Genomic DNA, 20,181 nt, shown 5'->3' with positions numbered 1-20,181 from the left:
CCCGAGCCGCTCTGCTGCGGACGGCGGAGCGCAATAAGGAGATCGCTGACCGCCACCGGATCCCTGCGCCTGCCTATACAGTTGGGCAACAGGTATGGCTCTCCTCACACTTTGTTCCCCTTCGTGCAGAGTCGAAGAAACTTTCCCCGGCTTTCATCGGTCCGTTTGAGATTGAGGCCCTGGTCAATCCGGTATCCGTCCGTCTGAAGCTGCCTCGCAATATGCGTATCCATAATGTTTTCCATGTCTCCCAGGTCAAGCCCGTGCTCTCCAGCCCGTTGTGCCCTCCTTCCGGGCCCCCTCCGCCCGCCCGGCTCGTGGATGGGCAGGAAGTGTTTAACATCACCCGCATTATGGACTCTCGGCGGCGGGGGCGGGGCGTCCAGTACCTGGTGGACTGGGAGGGCTACGGGCCAGAGGAACGTTCCTGGGTGCCCCGGTCGGCGGTTCTGGCTCCTGGTCTGCTCCGCGAGTTTCACCGGCGGCATCCGGGTAAGCCAGGTGGGTCGCCGAGGGGCTCCCGTTGAGGGGGGGGTACTGTCATGACCCTGTGCCTTCTCGGCTGACTCTGTATGGCTACAAGTGTTTTTGTTGTGCTGCATCTCTCTCTCTCCCCTGCACTGCGCTCTACCGGGGCGGAGTCATGACGGCTCCAGCCCCTGGCTCGGACACCTGCAAGCAATCATCTCACTCACTTCTTAAGGCGGCTGCTGAGAGTGCTTCCTCGCTGGATTATTGTGTAACACTCGTCAGTGTCATCACTTATCTGAGCCGTTTTTCGAGTTTCTGTCGTGCCACTACTCACCTGCCTTTCCTCTCTGTGCCAGGATTCTCGCCAGCCTGAGGACCGCCGTTGGTGAGCTAAAGCCGGAGTCCGAGCTACCTGAGCTTCAGTGGATGTTGTACATAGCCCTCTTCTTCCCGTGCCTGTGCTTCCCGGAGACCCTCTTCCTGTGCCCCCTCACCTGTATATATTCGCACCTGGTGTCTGTGTGTGTCAATAAATCACGAACTTAAGTGACGGTCTGCCTCCGAGTCCCTCCTGAGCCTGACAGATACAACCATCAGTTAAGATATTTTTGTATTAGTGTTACGTCCCCACGCTAGTCAAGGGGTTAGAAGGGACTAACATAAAGGTAAATAGTGAAGGAGGAGCTAAGATGGTAGTTTTAAAAGGTTTATTTCCTGCTAGCATAAATGTTCTAGTTCAGACTGAGGGTTAGAGCTAAGGCCAACATAACAAACAAAATATCCTTGATATGAAAATAACTTGCCTAACCCCAAAGAAAACAAAATATACAACATAGAAGCATAACCTACCTACCAACACATAAACGGAGGAAAACAGGGAATCAAAACAAAGGGCAGCTCTCCCGTACAGGCAGTCTGAACAAAAGTCTGAAGTGGTTATTTGTTCCACCCACTGATATGAACGTAATCACAGAGGCTTAAATTACCACAAGAGCAAATCAGTCTAAGTGAAAACTACTTTTGTAAAACTACTTTGTTGCATTGCATGAAGTTTTAAAATTTTTTGATATTAAAACTGTTTGAGGACACCCCCACTCACTGCCTTCATTCTTCAGCAAAACAACATGGATTTTAGATCTCTCTGTATCAGACTGTGTAAGTAATATCCACATCTGAAAAATTTGTATAAAAAATAAATTAAATATATTTATTAAAAAAGTTTTTAATTAATCTTGTTAAAAACGTGTCAGTGTTGTTCATGTTTTGCTTTAAGAGAAAGGACTGCATTTTTATGAAATGGATATGACAATTCAGGGTCTGCAGCCTTAAAGGCTGCATTTTAAGGCCGATTACGTCACAGCGACGCGACGAAGGCTGTCCCAATTCAAAGGCTGCTCGAAATGCGGCCCTCAAATGTGTCTTTCATTTCCCTGAATTTTAAGGATGTGGCAGTGTAGACTTCGTGGCCCAACATATCCCAGAATGCATAGCGCGGCGGTGGGTGTGGATAATTTTGCCAAAAAAAAAATGGCAGATGAGGGGCGCCCGAAGAGTAAACTTTAAGTAAGTACTGAATATGATGTCACTTATTTATGTGCAAATGTTTAATAACGAAGAACATTAAAACATTACTGTTGGCCACATGTCGGCAAAGTCATGTGACATTAGTGAAGTTTGTACTAACTTGGTTTTAAAGCCTTTACTTTAAAATATACGCCGTTCAATAGCTGAGCTTAATCTTACAGAGAATGATCAAAGCTCATGTAGAAACAAACAAACAATGAACAAAAGATTTTCTCCTTCATTTCTGTCAAACAAAGCTGTATGAAACGTTTCCAGCTGTTAGTATCATGGTTACTAGGCAACCTGGACAGCGCGACGGAGGCTAGACCGTCCCATTTCACAAGCCTCGCACTTCCGGCCTTTGTGGACCGTTAAGGCTGCGTACTTTAAGGCTGCAGACCCTGAATTGGGATGCAGCCTGTGTATTTATGTTGTGTGAACTCATGTGCTCGTTACTGGTCCATCTGTGAACGTCTCCGTGAAACTGCCATATCTTCTCCCTGCTCACCACCTCCTTCATGTTACTTTTGCTCTCCTCAGGTTTGCTGTTTAGTTTTAGTTTTTCCCAGTTCAGGTTATCTTTCGTTCTGTTTTTGCCATCCCTGCTATGTGTTCCGTTATTTACAATAAACCTCCCTTGGTTCTCAGTAAGTGCCTGCATTCAAGTCCTTTTCCCACACACCACAGGACTGCTGCTGCAGCTGTGACAAAAACAGGAACACGATAATGTGGCATGAAAGAGGAAGAAAACCTTGGGGCTCAAGGAAAGCTGACATGAGTAAAACAAGAGGTCTTTGGATGACAATAACAATAGGGTGACCAACCGTCCCCTTTTCCCCGGACATGTCCACTTTTCACGTTCTGTCCGGGGGGATTTTTGAGATTGATGAAAATGTCCGGGTTTTCCTATAGGCCTACAGAGGACCCATATGTGTGACGTCATCCCCAAGCTGCTGCTTTGTGAGTGGTTGTTCTGCGCTCACAGACGGGACAGACAGCGCCCCGCAGCATGGCTGATGATGTTTAAAAGATGCCAAAGCGCAACTGCAGCTTTTCAGACAAACTATGAGACCTTGTTTCTGTACCATTATTTAATTCCAGAGGTTTTTAAGTTGTTTTTTTGCCCTTGTTGACTTGTAAAAGCCTATATGACATTTTGTATTTTACCACTCATTAACCGCACCCCACATAGCAAAATCGGTATGGCCCGGATCTGGCCCACAAAATGTGCTTACACACGCCCACATACTGCAAAGAATGACAAGGTCTGGTTTGCCCGATGTCGCCCACACATGGGCCAGCTGCAGACACACTGCGGGCCCTATGCTGGCCCAGGACAGTTTCAGCTCTGGGCCCAGATGTCAGCCTAATGTGTACCTTAATGAAGCCATGTAATAACAACATGTGCCAGAACATAATAGTGCAAAAGTAACATGACAAATCTCTGTTGTCACAGTGAATGGACTGATTCTTATATAGCGCTTTTCTACTCTCCCAGATTACTCAAAGTGCTCTATACCACATGTTACATTCACACACTTTCTCTAAACTGAGTGCTTCCTAACTACATTCATACACATTCTCACTCTTGACATGCAGACTGGAGGAGCCAGGGATCGAATCACTAACCTTCTGACCAGTAGGTGATCTGCTCTTCCAACTGAGCTACAGCCACCCAGTGCTAAACATGAGTAAACCCTTACTAGGTTTTGGATAAGGTGTACACTCACAAACCTGTCAAACCTGCATTTGAAACTGTGGCGCGGGTGTGGTCTCTGGCCCACTGCAGAGGAGGGGTGGCACAGTGAGCTCCCGGGGTGCTGTGGAAGCGGGGCTGAACAGGTGTTTGGGACAAGTGTCTGATTGAGACTTTTCTTATGTTTCAGTGACAGTCGAGGAAGAAGGAGAGCGACTACTGAGCAGGAGTGTCTGTGTCCCCTGCATCAAGCCAAAACCACAGTATATAATAAAAAAAGTGCGTGTCACCATATCCACGGTGTGTGTGTGTATGTGTCGGAGTCCGACGTCACAGAAATGTTGGCTACTATAACAGTACAGTATTGCAACATGGCATTTGGGTCTTCTAACTAAAATAGGAAAATTGGAACATAAATAGTTTCATCATTGCCAGACCTGGTGCACATCTGGTTGACATACACTCTGCCATGACACCAGTCAGTCAGAAGTGCGAGCTTGATGCCAGATCTGGGCCAGACCTGTCTGCTATGGGGACAGAGAAGGTATCGTTTAAATATGTTAAGATTTTCTTTAAGCAAACAGTATTATTAAAGTTCTTCATGACTGGGCCAAGTGTCCTCTTTTTTGGAAATCAAAATATGGTCACCCTAAATAATAAGAGTGTGTCAAACTGTGATTAAAGTTAAGAGACATAATTATTCGACACAAAGCCAGAGTTTCAAGGCAATTAAGGTCAGGCCGTCAGCTACAGAGGCCACACCTATGGTTTGTGGGTCTGCCCACAGTGTACTCACATGGACTCCATGAGTGTATGTTTGCTAGGTATGGGCTTGAAATCTTAAAAAATAAATAAATCAAATCAATTATTTAATGTTTTTCAGCCCCCCAAAAAAGTGTTTGAATGAGCATAAAACAACCATGGATAGGATTGCCAAATGATTAATTTCTTTATCTTGGCATTATGCAGTTCTGTTATTCCAACTTAATTCATGAATTAATTAAGCTGGTCCAAACTGCTCCCATTCAAGTGCAATAACTTATTTACTGCAGTTGAGTCCAACTTAATTTGATTGAGTTCATCCAACCCATGAAAAATTTGATTTAAACAGTTGTTTTATGTAGTGCTTAACACATTCTACAGTGTGGTTGACATAAAACTTACTATATGCACCATTTTTTCTTCAGTATGTTGGATTTATAGGAGAATTTGACAGGTTACCAGTCTATTGCATAACTAACACAGAAAGACAGACAACCATTCACATCTATGGACAATTTAGAACGACCAATTAACCTAATCCCACTACCAGCATGTCTTTGGACTGTGGAAGGAAACCAGATTACCCAGAGAAAACCCAAGCAAACACAGGGAGACCATGCAAACTCCACACAGAACTCATGTTGTGGTTTGAACTCAGAACCTTCTTGCGTTAAGGCAACAGTGCTAACCACCTCGCCATTGAGCAGTCTCTCTATACTTTAAAAAAATTAGGGAAGCTATGATTTAGTGGCACAGCGTTAATCTTGTTAAAATGACGTTAATGCCATAACCGCATTAACGCGGCAAATCTCCGTTAACGAGTTACCGCTGATGGGGCTGCACACCGTCAGCGCGTTAGCACGGTTAGCTCATTAACGAATTGACGCCGTCCAGGACGATGCACGAGGGGATCGGCGGGAACTCACTAATGGACACGTTAATGCAGTTATGGCGTTAACGTCATTTTAACGAGATTAACACTAACAGCATTACTATGATTACAAAGCTTGATACAGAATTATCTTTTCTCTTTTGTCCTTGACAGGTTAGACCACAATAAATAGCAAGAGCATTTATGTGAAGTGTGTATTCATTTTGGGCCTTATTATAACCGATTATTATAACTGATTTTCCTATGGTTTGAGATCTTGTGTGATTTTATGATATTGCATGACCATGCAACTAATTGGACTCAAGCAAATGTAATAACCACCCTATTTATTTATTTATTTATTTATTTTTGAGTGAACCAGACGAACAGGTCGAGTAATGGTGGACCTCTTTTACACCTGAAATCTGCAGACTCATAAGACATTATGACTAAACAAACTGCACAGGAACAGGAAACCTGCCCTCCCCCAGTGATATTCTTCAGTTGTATTTTAGTCTTTTACTCAGTCAGTGAGCAGCAAGACAACATGGTGATTACAACTCTCTGCTTCAGACTATGTGAGTAATTGTTGTAAGGTTTATTTTTATATTTTCAGATTTACTGTATATATGTCTGTACATCATATAATTTATGGCTTTCCTGTGCTGATCTAGTAATGTTGGAAGTTATTCTGCTGGGGACACATGTTCGAAATGGCTTTACCCAAAAAAGGGGTGAGTAAGTTAGAGACGTTAATAAAATAAATAATCTTTTTTTACTTTTTTGGGGGTGAGTAAGTTGGGGTTGACTTAAACATTTTACAAGTCTGTTGATGATGTTTATTAAAATCCTTTTAAGTTTAATCATCTTTTACTAACACATTTTATAAGAATTTTGATTAATCTGTTTACTATTAATCTTGTGATGTTTCTAATTTTCAGGTGCAGCTACTCTTCGTGTGACTCCTAACAGACTCCAACACTTTCAATTCAAGTCTTTATCTTTTGTTTGTGAGAGCCCTGATGGTTCTGCTGAACTGAGAGGAATCAAAACCTCTGAGGACAAGTTAGAATCTTTTAGTCCATTATGTAATAGTAAAACAAATTCCTCTTCATGCACAATTACTCAAATTTATGTAACAGACAGTGCAGAGTACTGGTGTGAGGATAAAGGGGGTCAGAGGAGCAACAGGGTCAACATTACGATAACTGGTAAGTTCATCATATTTGTGAAATTAGTAAAAAGTTTTATTTTAAAATTAGGTGAGATTTATTGTCCACTTTGTCTTGTATGGTACAGAATTTATTTGTCATTCACCTTTTTAAAAAGTTAAAAGAAAAAAATCTGTTTTGCATTTTCTTCAGATGGTTCTGTGATCCTACAGAGTCCAGTTTTCCCTGTTTTTGAGGGACACAATGTGACTCTGCGCTGCATAAGCAAGGCAACTCACATCAACCAAAGTGCAAATTTCTACAAAGACGATGGCCTCATAGACCGGAGCCCTTCTGACAACATGGAAATTAACAGTGTTTCCAGGTCTGATGAAGGACGATACAAGTGCAGCATTTCTGGTGTTGGAACATCACCAGAAAGCTGGCTTCATGTCAGATGTAAGGCTAAAACTATATTTACTTATTTCTGTGTCTGGGCTTCATAGAGAGAGAAATGTGACTCTAACCACTGCAGCCAGCAAGCAGATTTCTGTTCTTTTGGTCTTCATGAAAATGTTTATGTTATAAAAATGATGTTACAATTTTTTATGTTTAAAGTCAGAAATATTACACGTGCTATGATATTTATAAAGTTGTACCATTGCAGCATATTCTTCAGCAGAGACCCCGTCAGATGACTCCAGTTCCACTCCTGACTTATTCCTGCTGTGGATTGTGTTTCCTATTTTAGTGATAATATTGACACTGCTGGTAGTCAGATTTCTTAATACTTGCAAACACAGAGGTAATTCAGTTTTTTTTCAGTTTACATAATTTCTAAGAATAGTCTTCTATTCCCTGTTCATTTTTTTTTCTAATGCTGGGTTTTTCTTTTCTATTCATCAGTTTCCTCAAAGACATCATCAGCGACAAACTCACATGGAGACCATCCAGGAGGTGAGAGAGAAATAATTATCACAATTGTATTACTCTATTTCATGTTTGTTACCGATTTTATGGCCTTCTATTCATTTATCAATTTAAAGTTGTTAACCAGTCCAAATCAGGGTCACAGTGGGAGTAACTTCATCAGTATCAATCGATTAAAATTGCATCACTTGTTTGAGAGACTGAATGATACAATTTCTAGTAGGTTGACATTTAAGAAAATTAAAATAAAAGCTAAAGTGAAGTGTGGTAGTTTTACGTGACATATGCTGCACAAAAGGATTATTTTTGTGTCTGCTCAGTATGTCGTATGTGGGTTTTTTGTTTTCGACACTGGTGATGCTTTGATAATTTAAAACTGTCTTAGGTCAAACCACAGCACAAAGCCAGAAAAAGAAGCGTCAGGGCTACCAAAAAACAGCTTTAGAGTCTAAATATATACACATATATATACACACATATATATATATATATATATATATATATATATATATATACATATATATATATACATATAACCTTGCCCAGGGATGATTCTTCCTCTTCAGGTTATAGCTCTAAACAACCTGTTTACACCACTGTGACCATAAACAACACACGACAAACTCAAGAACTTGGTTCTTATGTTATAAACATTTAGATATTTTATTGAACATGATGTTTTGCACATAACTTTGTGTTTTCCTTCTCTCACCCCAACCGGTTGCAGCAGATGGCCCCTCCCCTCCCTGAGCCTGGTTCTGCTGGAAGTTTCTTCCTGTTAAAAGGGAGTTTTTCCTTCCCACTGTGGCCAAAATGGTTGCTCATGGGGGGTCATATGATTGTTGGGTTTTTCTCTGTATCTATGAAGCGCCTTGAGGCAACTTTTGTTGTGATTTGGCACTATATAAATAAAATTGAATTGAATTGATCACTTTTGCTTTGTCGCATGCTCACATCATGCACATCAGCACGTAAATCAAGGCAACATAAGTTTTGTGAATGTTGTGTTCTTCTCTTATCGTTATTTTATTATTTCTCTTATTTAATTAAATCTTTTTTCAGGAATAATACCAAAATAATTAAAAAAGCAGGAGATAAATACATTTAGTTAAAAACTTCTGCTTTCCTGTGCTGTTTTTTCTGGTATCTGTAAACATGGATAAGGAAAGAGTATAGGTGTGATAATACAGTGATAGTGATAGTGATAATACACTATGAGCTTTCTACACTTTTGCTCCAAATGAAAAGAGTTTCATCGTGCAGGTCAAAACTGTGGCCTGAAGTGCAACTTTTATTGTTTAGAATAAACTTTGAACACATCCACTTTAATTTATGAACAAACCTAAACATTGCTTAGCACAAAGAGATGCCCAGGAAACAAAATATTTTCAGCTTCATCTACAACCAGCCAGTCTCTATCACCCCTGTAACAAAGAAATGTTTTGAAAAGCTGGTCACATTAGGGCACTCCTGCCCCACAGTTATGACCACCACCAGTTTGCTTACATGTTCTGATGTAATAGTGACATTATGTTCCTTTGATTGTCAGATTTTCCTAAGATTCCAAATTAGACCTAATGAACAGTGAATAGCAAATATTGTTCATCATCACTGATGTTACTGTGGTCGTCTGTCCTCTCATTATGGCTGTATCTCTCCATTAGATGATGACATGTTATATTCTAGAGCCATTTACTACACCTTACGCCAGGTTGAGACTAAACTCAAAGGTAAGATGAACTTTGATTGATTATTCTTTGTGTGTTGCATTTAGATAATATGTAATATGTGATGCGTGGTTAATATTAAATACTGGCAATATTAATAAAACTTATTGTTCATGGCAAAAAAAAATCATGTTTGTTAATTAGCTGCCCTGTGAAGTAAATTTTGGTGTGTAATACAAACTGCAAACTACAAATTTATTCTATCCTTTAAAGAAAATAACATTTTTTTCTGTATTTCGTGTATATCTGACAGGTCTCAAAAAGAGCTGAATGAAGACAAAAATCGCATCTGAGAGAAATTGACATCGATGATGTAATCCACATTTATCACATATTGTTATTGCAAATGAACAAGCTGTACATCATCTGCTGGGTATATAACTGAACTACAAAGAACTATAAGTATAAAGTTTACATGCTAACAAACGCTTCTGTCTGTTATTTAGAAGTTGAATTTAAAGCACTTGTTGCTTCTGCTCTTTTTGTTTGTGCATGAATGCTGTTCAAAACAAAATAACTGCTGCAGATCATTTCTTGTAAACAGCAGGTTCTCACTGTGGTCAACTGCTGATGTGAATGTGTCGCATTGTTTTATTTTCCAAAACAGATGAACCAAATTTGTGGTAGGCAGTGAAATACACCTGCAAAGTTTGCTACTGAGCATGCCTTTATGTGTGGTCTAGTGCACAGGCTTGTTTCATGCTGCAGCAGAAACTGTTCAGTCGAGTCAAAGAAAACAGGCTAATTTTGAAGGTCAAACTGTGTCTCTGGAGGAGTGAGAAGAGGAATTGATTAAGATGCTGCTCAGCCCTTTTTTCTGCTTGAATATTTATAGTAAGCTTATAATTAATAGGCCAAATATCAGTATATAAAGGATAAAAAACTTCAGCATATTTCATGATGAAGTGCAACATGATTTTAACAATGTACTAATTTATCAAGCATATTTAATATGTTTACGTCATAGCAGAAAATGTGATTATGTAAAGGATTAACAATACTCTTGTTTTTTTAAATTAAATTAACTTTTGAAATGTAGACATTACTGAAATTTGTGTTTGTCATGATAAAAGAAACATCCCTTCTAATTCCACCACGTATGCACCAGCATTGGTTGAATAGTGTAAATATGGACACATATGAACATGTATTACTTAACACAAGTGTTAAATAATACAGTACTAATGCAGTTTCTTTGGCACCTCTGCTGATGACTGATAATCTGTGGAAGAGCATGCATTATTATGTAATGAAGGGAAAAACATTTCCTCTGCTGCAAATGTAGTGGTTCCTGTTGGTATTACAATGTGCTGCTGACTTATTAAACTCTAAAACTCCCGTGCCTGTGGGCATGTGGCAAAATTTCAATTATATGTGGTTTCATTTTCCTCTTTAAATTGTCCTCTAAAGAGATACAAGAGATTGTTCTGCCCAATCAATCTGATCACATCTAGCTGTAAATCTTAAGTGGTGTGTTTTGTTTACTGACAGAGTCCTCTGACTGATTCTGCTTCTTTGCGGGAAGAGAAAAACAAAACAAAACAAAAAAACAAAAAACAAATCTCCAAACATTTTCTTTTACATCCAGCCAGTTTTACCACGGCATTAGTTTCTGTAATTTCTGCAGCCAGTCACACAGAGACTCAGAGAGCCCACACACCAGAGCCTGACTGTCATAATTATGTTACCATCATGCTTCTTGCATCATGTATCTGTTTTCTTACCAGTTCACTGATTCGTTTTTTTGTTGTTGTTTGCTGTATTTCTAGAAGCAGATGCATCATGGTCTGTGACTCTATATCTGTGCTGTGTTTGTGGATAAATATGTGACGTGGCTTTGTTTTCATCTTCAATAATTGAAATTAAAAAGTCAAACAGATATAATTATATAAAGATAATAAAGATTAAAAAACAAGGAATTTCATATAGAATTGGTTAATTTTAATTTCAATAATTGGCTGATATATTAGCCAAATGCACTCAGTGTCAAATTGTGTTTATTTCTGTCAGTCTTGTATTGCTAGTTGATATACTGCAGGGGGCAGCCCGAACACATTCAATATTATTGCACGTTTAAAAGCAATGTGTTCAATATATTCTGATCAGAAAAACACATTTAAATCACTGTTACTGGTATATTTTAATTTAGTAAGCAATAATTTTTCATAATCAAACACACATTTTAATTAAATAAACAACACATTGATTTTCAACTGGTTTTCTGATCCTGGAGACTGCTGCTGTTCCTGTGATAAAGGGAGAAGATGTAACTCTGAGCTGCAGAAACGATCCAGTACTTCAGGACCTGGAGAATCACTAAAGAACTGTCAGCCAGAGAGCTGTTTTTAAGGTATGTGTACCTATGTGCAGGGGCGCAATTTCCATGGGGGTTAGGGGGGTTATGACCCCCCCAATAATCAGACCCAACAATATAACCCCCCAAATAAAATTATGAATCATCTTGCATAAATAGGCTGTTGATTTTCTTTACTCATTTCAGGTAGTTGCATGTTTAATGATCTGGGAATTTACCCAGATTTATTTATTTATTTAGACAGAGATCTTGACCCATCCACGGGCTGGTTTATGTCTGACAATATTTTCACGGACCGGCCTTTAAGGTGTCTTAAATAAATACAACAAAAAAAAAAAACAGTACCGGTACCAAAAAAAGGGAGATTTAGTCATGACCAGTGTTGGTCAAGTTACTTGAAAAAAGTAATCAGTAACTAATTACTGATTACTCCCCCAAAAAAGTAATCCCGTTACTTTACTGATTACTTATTTTCAAAAGTAATTAATTACTTAGTTACTTAGTTACTTAGTTACTTTTTAAAAACACGATTTACAACCTGAAGAGGTGATAAAGTGATAGATCTTTCAGCCCAATTCTACTTTTTCTACATAATCCATCATACAAAATGTAATCAAATGGAAAAGTCTCTTTTTAAAACTTGTTTTATCAGTTTTAATCTTTTAACTTTATGCATCAAGCAAAACATTTAATTATATGCAACATTCTCTGACTTGAATAAATTAGTTTAAAATTTAAACCTATTTTCTACACATTCCAGCACATAAAATAAAATATTTTTTGTGTTTCCACTCACTCTTTCAAACAGATGCAAGTAAAACACAGCAGAAAATAAATAAAGTCAAAGACTCAGCGGTCCTTTTGCTCTATTTTCACCTGTAAAGCAGGAGCAGGGTAGGCGGAGGGTTACCCTGGTGCAGGTGTGCTGCGGTCAGTTGAAGAATCCGCGCGAGTGTCTCTGTGAGTTTCCCATCACGTCGTAGCTACTCGGTGCTTGCTCGGAAGTTTAGGGGTTTTTTTCGCTGTAAAAAGAAGTTTTCTTCCCACGCACGATGGACGCTAATGTTTTTGTCACTTTTTATGGAATCAAACTCAAAGTAAGGTCAGTACTTCCACACTTTAAACGCTGCACGCTCATACTCTCTCCCGCACTCGATATATTATCCATTGTTGATCTGCACACAGCTGCTGTCACCAACGTCGCACTTGCTTACGTCACTGTCATGAGACATTCTCGCAAAAAAAATCACGGTTTTAGTAACGCAGTAACGCAGCGTTCCTACGGGAAAGTAACGGTAATCTAATTACCGATTTTGCAATAGTAATCCCTTACTTTACTCGTTACTTGAAAAAAGTAATCAGATTACAGTAACGCGTTACAAGTAACGCGTTACTGCCCATCTCTGGTCATGACACATGGGAAAAGAGCCAGGGAAACCGAGTTAACGGTAAAAGTGATTAAAAAATAACAATAGAAACCCTGAAAACCATCAATTTCACACCTGAGCCTCAACTCTCGTGGCCCAGTACCAAACGACTCACGTTTGGTTTATGGCACCAGGGGTTGGGGACCGGTGCCATAAAACACTGAAAAAAAATGAATTATGTCATGGATAATATACAACAAACAGGCTAACAACTCTGGAAGTATATTTGGAGGAATTTGCAAATTAAATAAAACATATGAAAAATTGGAAAAAATCTGCCACTTTGTGGTGTATTTGTGGAGATGTGACCTGCGACCTAATCGTATTAAAATATTTCTTTCCACCATCAAGCATATTTCTTTTAGTCATTTTTTTTTACACCTATACTGTTCCTACTTAAAACAAGTAAATATCTGTGAATATGTCCACTACAAGTAAAAAGTCAAAGCTACAGCTTGCTCTGATGTACTAGTTTGTTTTTGTACCTCTATTTGATACACTCACATCCCCACAAACAGTTATGGGTTGTTGTTCTTACCTTCAATTTAAAATGAGTGTATTAACTGGTAACTGCAAATAGGTCGTTTTAGTCGTTTCTTGAAGTCTTGAGTCCACTGACCTCACGCTCGGAGGAAGAGAGGTCCAGAGTCTGGTGGCCACTGTTGCCAAAGCTCTGTCTCCTTTAGTTTTATCATGCACAATAAATAGGCTCTGATAACATTACCTCAAAGACCTGCTGGAGATCTATGGATGTAAAAGTTATCTAATGTAAGCTGGTGCTTGTCTAGGAGAGCTCTTAAAGTCAGAACCAGAATCTTGAAAAAGACTGTATTCAATCAGCAACAGTGTGACATACAAATATGTTTTAGTCAGAAGCCTCGCAACAGCGTTCGCTCTGTTGGTGGTAGTGGGACTGCATCACTTTGGAAAAGATTGCTGGAAAAGAGGTAATGAAAATTATTATTAATGTTATTATTATTAGATGGAAAATGAGTCTATCAGGCAGATGCATTGTCATATTTTCTCATCCAACGTTTTTTTAATACAGTTGAATGTCATAAACTACTGGGCTTGAACTAAGAAATCCTCTATACCTGTTTAATGTGTTTTAAAACAACAACAACAAAATAAAACTTTTTTGAAATGTATTTCTTTAATACGGAAGAGGATTAGGGCCACAGGAAAAAAAAAAAAAAATTCTGACTTTAATCTCAGAATTCTGACTTTTTCCTCAGAATTCTGACTTTAATCTCAGAATTCTGACTTTTTCCTCAGAATTCTGACTTTAATCTCAGAATTCTGACTTTTTTCTCAGAATTTTGAGGTGGGCACCTGCAGGCTTCCAGCTTCGGTGACAGCGATGTGTCCAGTTTGGCAGGTGGAGAACTAATTCACTAAATATGGTGGATATAAGTGACTTTTTGCGTGGCCGAGGGGTCCCCGAAGATGCTATTTTATTAATGGAAGAGCAGAAGGTGAGTAACAAAAAAGAGAAATAGTTTGGTGTCTCCTATTTTTACAGGAAAACAGTTACGGTACAGTTACGGTTAGCTGTTAGCATGCTTGTTAGCTTATAATGTTATATAGGAATGAACGTGTTTCACGATGTTACAGTATACTAGGTGAATTGACGTTTTAACTGTTGTTGATCGCAGGATCATCCCAGATGGGTTCGTTGCATTTTATTTTATTGTTCTACTATTTCAGAGTTTTTCAAGGCAGTTAAGCGGAGCTGTGTTACAGATGCTAGCCGCCTGCCAATATCACTGATATATTTGATGTGTACAAGTAAGTTACACTTAGTACAGCGGAGGAGAGAAGCTGTAATGAATGTTTATGCGGATATTTCACTCAGAAAAATGGGTGGCGTTCATACACAGCCACCGACACAGCCCCAGTTGTTGTTCTGACGGTGGCCGACTGACGATCCCCTCACAACATGTTAGTTAACACAAACTAATGTAGTGCATGTAACTGTGTATACGTTAGTGGTACAGTGTCTGTCGCGCTGACCTAGTAGGTGTGGCTGTTATTCCTCTTTTCCTCCTCCTGCCCTCTACCTGTTCGGTGCTGCTGCTTACCCATGGCCGCTGATTAGACCTTGGGTGCAATCAACAACTAAGCACGGCCTGGTGTGCGCCGCCCTGCCAGGTGAGCCACATTAGAGCAATCAAGGGTGGGCGTGCCGAGTAAACCTTTAAATGCCTGCAGCAGTCATTTGACCCGGGTGCAACATACTGAGAGGACGGCAAACAAAGCACTTTTCCACTGTGAGGAAGACTTTGAACAAGACAGGCTATCGGTAAGCTCTTGAGTTCACATTTTGCTTTTGCAGATGTATCTGGGACTATGGAAGCTCAGTTGTGCAAATGTTTTACGCTTAGGGAAATAGTTGCTGCATTTAAGTTATATTATTATATTATATTATATTATTAAGTTAAATTATATTGACAAAAATGAATGTTTAAGTTTTAATAAATTGTTTGTGCAGTTAGTGTTCCCACATATTTATGTTAATTAATATTAAAAATAGTTACCCCAAATCCTTGGGTGGATCGTAAAACTAGTGAATAAATGTTTGGTTTTGATTTAAAGAAAATAATTCTTTGTAAAGAAAATCCTTAGTTAAAGTCTATTAAAATGTTTGTGAACGCTAAAATGTATACTTTAAAATACAATTGTTTATAAAAAAGTGTTAAATGCAAAGAAGACACATTGTGTATATTTATTTAAGAACCACAGTTAAATTAACACAGTTAACCACATGGTAAATGGCTTTACTGAAGTGTATTTTGTTATTTCATCTGTCTTCTGTGTAATTTATCTGAATGGTTAATGAAATGTTCTTTATTTTTGTGTTGAAAGGTTTTTTACCTGCTGCTACCTACCAGCTATCAAACTAGTTGGTCTAAATAAAGTTGAGTGAAATTCAAAGTCTGGTCTTTTTCAAGTGTGGACACCTCACAGTCAGAGGAACACTTGACAGTGTCGGAAGAAATGAGCAAACTGTTTATAATGTCAGAATGACATCATCTTTCTCCTATATATAAAAGTGCTGGCTGAGGAGCGCTGCCGGGTTGAACTTTGACCTCGGAGTGACGTGACGTTTGTTCGCACAACCAATAGAAGTGCAGAAAGTCGCAAATCAGGCATATTGTTCGCATAAACACAAAAATAAATAACGAAATAATCCCGATATTGTGCCAAAGACTGATTTACAATGTTACTTTGTGTTCTATGTGTAATACCTTTGCTTAAATGACTAAATGGACTGTGTATTTATGACTCTGTGTTATAGTCTTACATACATAAGTAACATTCATATGTACAGATAAAAATGTACAGAGCTATGTACACAAGCGTGTACACAAAAGTCTACTGCTGATCGAGCTGCTCAGTGGTCGTACAGTCTCATGCAGAGAGCGTGGAGGTGTTGTCCATGGTGGATGTTAGCTTAGACAACATCCTCTCCTCCCCAGTCTGCTCAGTGGACTTTAGCAGACCGCTAAAGCTGGCCCTCCCGACCAGTTTGTTAAGTTTCCCCCTGTCCCTCTCTGCCATTCCAGCAGACCACAACATAAAAGACAGCAGACGCCACCACAGTGTCGTAGAACATCCTTAGAAGACGTACTACCTACATCATAACCAATCAAGTCCCGCTTTTTTTTAAATACAGAAGAGGATTTATTATTTACTGAAAGGCTATGCCTTAGTTTGCTTCTTTCATTATTGTGTTTCGCCCTGCATAAAATAGCTTTTCTGATAACTACAGTCAATACTCTCCTACTGGCATTAACGAGGCCTAAGAGGCTTAACTGTAATATTGCTTTGCAGTGTAAATGTTGCAGAAAATGACTGTCTTTTCTTTCTTCCTGTGTGCAGATTGACTGTGACGTCATAGCGCTGATGGATGACGCAACTTTGGCAAACTACATTCCCTCGTACGGAGACCGAATTGCCGTCTTCAATTTCTGCAAAAGCAAGCAACCACTGTCAAAAAGAAAACTAGGACTTCTGCAAAAAGTTCACCTCTCAAAGTGAAACAGTGGCTGACATGTCAGATTTGGATGACTTAAGACTGTATTTCAGACTTTCTTTCAGTAACAAAGAAATACTTTCAATTTTAGCACATAGTCATCAGACAATTATAAGTGTTCGAACTCTAAAGAGAATTTGTAAAAGACTTGGGCTTTTTAGAAGGAAGAATCAATCAAACTTGGAGGAAGTGCTAGCCTTTGTCCAACAAGAGATCATGACAAATGGACAGATGCAAGGTTATCGTTGGCTACATCTACGTGCAATTCAACATGGATTTGTGGTGTCACAAGATACTGTAAGATGCATAATCAAATTGCTTGACCCTCAAGGTGTGGAACTGAGACGAGCTCGACGGTTGAGAAGACGACAGTACAGCTGTTACTGTACACAGTACATTTGTATTGTTGTTTTGAATATGTTCATCAAACTCCATATCTATTTGAACATGCCAGAATTCAAGAGACTGCCACACATGAGCTCAGTAACATGGAAGAATACCATTTATTTTTAATTTCAAATATTTCATAAAGATACACAAATATAAATGTAAAACATGTTGCACTTAATGGGACAATAACTTGGTTCCACTTGCAGGAACTGTTTTGTTGCATTGTTGCTGGGATACTACAAATAAAAGTCAAAATATTTTTGGTATGTTTCTTATAATTTTAGGATTCATATCATGAAGGAGCCTTGTATACAACAGCTAACACTGAATCAGTATAGCAATGATTCGTGGTCATTTTACATGAAAAACCAGCTAAAATATCTTACAACTAACAGAAGTGAAATACATTAATAATTAAGTGATGGATCTTCATATGGGTAAATGATTATAATAGCTTTGCTTTAATATAATTGCACTAAAAGCTCCCCAAAAGGCATAACGACTTTAAATATTAACAATGATACGTTTATAGAAACATGCTGTTGTCAAGACCTAGAATTGTTAATGCTACTATGGTTTGCTGAAACATACCACAGATAACCCGGGCACTTAGCATATCATATGCTGGTGCCTGGGTTTCCAGCCATGAATATTAAGAGTAAAGGTTGATACAGAAAACAATGAGCAGGGAGCTGGTCAGTTTATATTTTATATACTATGCACATGTCTGGCAACAAAACACAGAAATTTATATTGCAATTTACTGGTAGGCAGGTTTACACCACTTATGATTCAATCAAAAATATAACATTTGTAAATGCAGTTTAATGTATGGCCTTTTAAAAGGATTGACATGTGTTTCATAACTGATTGATAATATCACAATATTCAGCTTTTTCAAGTAATATATAAACATTTCTGTTTAATGGTAGTGTGAATGTAGAAAAACATTTTTCATTTAATGCAGTGCAGAAATACCTGCATAAAAGGTACCTGTAAGACATGGCACCTACTATCAAATCACGTTATCAAGATAAAGAGAAATATTTTGTATTTATTTGTACATTTACACACTGAACTTCCTTAAATACTTTGCAGTATTTCTTCTCTTAACCTAATGTACAGATCCGCAGCACCAAGTGGATCTCCTGGGGCATCCCATTCATTTTCTACCATAAGCAGACAACACAGTTCAAAGACTGTTTCATCACAGGGGTGTTGACCTTTTGGGCTACACTCTTCCATACACAAAGTGATATCCTCCATAGAAATAGGCTTCAGTCTATCCTCAGCACTGTGCAGCTCTGGAAATGAGTACATTACTACTGGTCGACCCGATGCTGCACTACCACTTGGCCGGATTTTGTGCGAGTTCCATGTGTTCACAACTTCATCAAGTTCATCCTACATGAAAAACAACACAATATAAGTACCGGTATATGAAACAGACCATGTACCAGTAGATTTAGCCAAAGTTGAGGCTTATTAACTCATTAATCAACAGACATAGAAACTGACCTCTAATTAATGTAAAACCAAGCAGCAACAACAAAAGAGCACTTTCACTAAACAGCACATGGACACAGAATGGTGCTGCATGATTCTGCTGTTGAATAGATAGCCCAACGCTTTATACTCAGTGTGCAATGATTCTACAATAAATTTTCAATAGAGAATTAACCAAATGATAGGATTGCTTTCTGAAACCGTGCCCAAAGGACCACTAGGTAACAGACTCCATAGTAATTTAAACCATGTGGCAATAAATAAAAAAAAATGCTCCATGCACCTGTGCTGAGAAAGGTGCAGTTACTTCCACTGATAACATGAATACAATTCCATCAAAGTATTAAAATGGAATCCCAAAAAGTTGATTCTGTTCATCTGGATGTAGCGTTTTCAGTGTGAGAAATGTTCTGTCAAAAAACATTCCTTACCTGGCTGATTGAGCATGCATCAAGACATATTAAAATGGAAATAAAATTCATATTTAATTTAAAGAAAAAAAATGTTCTAACCATATTTATATTTTCTATTTATGCAGCTAAGACATTACATAGCATGAGCACATGCTTTTACCTGAATAAGACTGAGAAAGCAGAATTGGATAAGACTTTTGTCCAAAAAATCCCCTGTGAAGTGGCCATCATCCTGAAAAGTTTGAAATAAGTTCATCCAAAATTGTGCACTCTGTTTGCGTAGGGTAGCCCACCATCCTTCTATACGTTGGTTGGCCGTACTTCTTCCGTAAAGGAAACTTTTCTCACCTGCAAAACTGTCTGTGTGGTTTCTCCGTAAAAACATCTGCATTTCTTCGACACAACCATTTTCGGTACCTCGGTCAGCACGTAACCTTTCTGGACATCCGCTGATGCATGAAACTGTTTTCAGAAAATAACTTGCAATCAATTTAGGGTCACTGTTTGTAGTATAAGCCTCCATCCATAAAACATAGCGGCTAAAACCATCTATGCAGCCACTGATAGCAATACCATATGGTTTCAACTTGTCATAGCCATCCATGTGCCAGAGAGCATTTGGCCCTCTGCAGCTGTACTGTTGTCTTCTCAACCGTCGAGCTCGTCTCAGTTCCACACCTTGAGGGTCAAGCAATTTGATTATGCATCTTACAGTATCTTGTGACACCACAAATCCATGTTGAATTGCACGTAGATGTAGCCAACGATAACCTTGCATCTGTCCATTTGTCATGATCTCTTGTTGGACAAAGGCTAGCACTTCCTCCAAGTTTGATTGATTCTTCCTTCTAAAAAGCCCAAGTCTTTTACAAATTCTCTTTAGAGTTCGAACACTTATAATTGTCTGATGACTATGTGCTAAAA

At 38.8% G+C, this 20,181-nt stretch overlaps 2 protein-coding genes across 2 annotated transcripts; one reads left to right on the top strand and one right to left on the bottom strand.

Annotated features, from left to right (window-relative positions):
• The first annotated feature begins 6,037 nt into the window (after window positions 1-6,037).
• On the top strand, window positions 6,038-8,102 carry LOC147334576 (uncharacterized). Its single transcript, XM_086285952.1, has 6 exons — window positions 6,038-6,097; window positions 6,305-6,574; window positions 6,728-6,973; window positions 7,182-7,319; window positions 7,421-7,468; window positions 7,990-8,102. Exons 1-6 carry the CDS (start codon window positions 6,040-6,042, stop codon window positions 8,100-8,102), a joined length of 873 nt encoding a protein of 290 aa, XP_086142078.1. The 5' UTR covers window positions 6,038-6,039.
• Window positions 8,103-18,421: 10,319 nt separating this feature from the next.
• Window positions 18,422-19,891, bottom strand: LOC147334575 (uncharacterized). Its single transcript, XM_086273193.1, has 2 exons — window positions 19,418-19,891; window positions 18,422-18,742 (listed from the first exon to the last, which is right to left on the bottom strand). Exons 1-2 carry the CDS (start codon window positions 19,859-19,861, stop codon window positions 18,422-18,424), a joined length of 765 nt encoding a protein of 254 aa, XP_086129319.1. The 5' UTR covers window positions 19,862-19,891.
• Between the last annotated feature and the right edge of the window lie 290 nt (window positions 19,892-20,181).

Source organism: Aulonocara sp. 'chitande type north' Nkhata Bay, linkage group LG3, assembly GCF_057382095.1.
Source record: "Aulonocara sp. 'chitande type north' Nkhata Bay isolate Kocher_YH1m ecotype deep benthic linkage group LG3, A_spYH_male_GT1.1, whole genome shotgun sequence".
In the NCBI taxonomy this organism is placed as follows: Eukaryota; Metazoa; Chordata; class Actinopteri; order Cichliformes; family Cichlidae; genus Aulonocara; species Aulonocara sp. 'chitande type north' Nkhata Bay.
This window is presented reverse-complemented; position numbering and strand designations above follow the sequence as displayed.

Excerpts from the sequence above, each read along its gene's own strand:
- LOC147334576 (XM_086285952.1), top strand. The coding sequence starts at position 6,040 with ATGTTGGAAGTTATTCTGCTGGGGACACATGTTCGAAATGGCTTTACC. Across the intron at positions 6,098-6,304 it reads TGGCTTTACCCAAAAAAGGG|GTGCAGCTACTCTTCGTGTG; the intron begins GTGAGTAAGTTA and ends TCTAATTTTCAG. Across the intron at positions 6,575-6,727 it reads GGTCAACATTACGATAACTG|ATGGTTCTGTGATCCTACAG; the intron begins GTAAGTTCATCA and ends CATTTTCTTCAG.
- LOC147334575 (XM_086273193.1), bottom strand. The coding sequence starts at position 19,861 with ATGGATGGCTATGACAAGTTGAAACCATATGGTATTGCTATCAGTGGC. Across the intron at positions 18,743-19,417 it reads GCTTTCTCAGTCTTATTCAG|GATGAACTTGATGAAGTTGT; the intron begins GTAAAAGCATGT and ends TTTTTCATGTAG.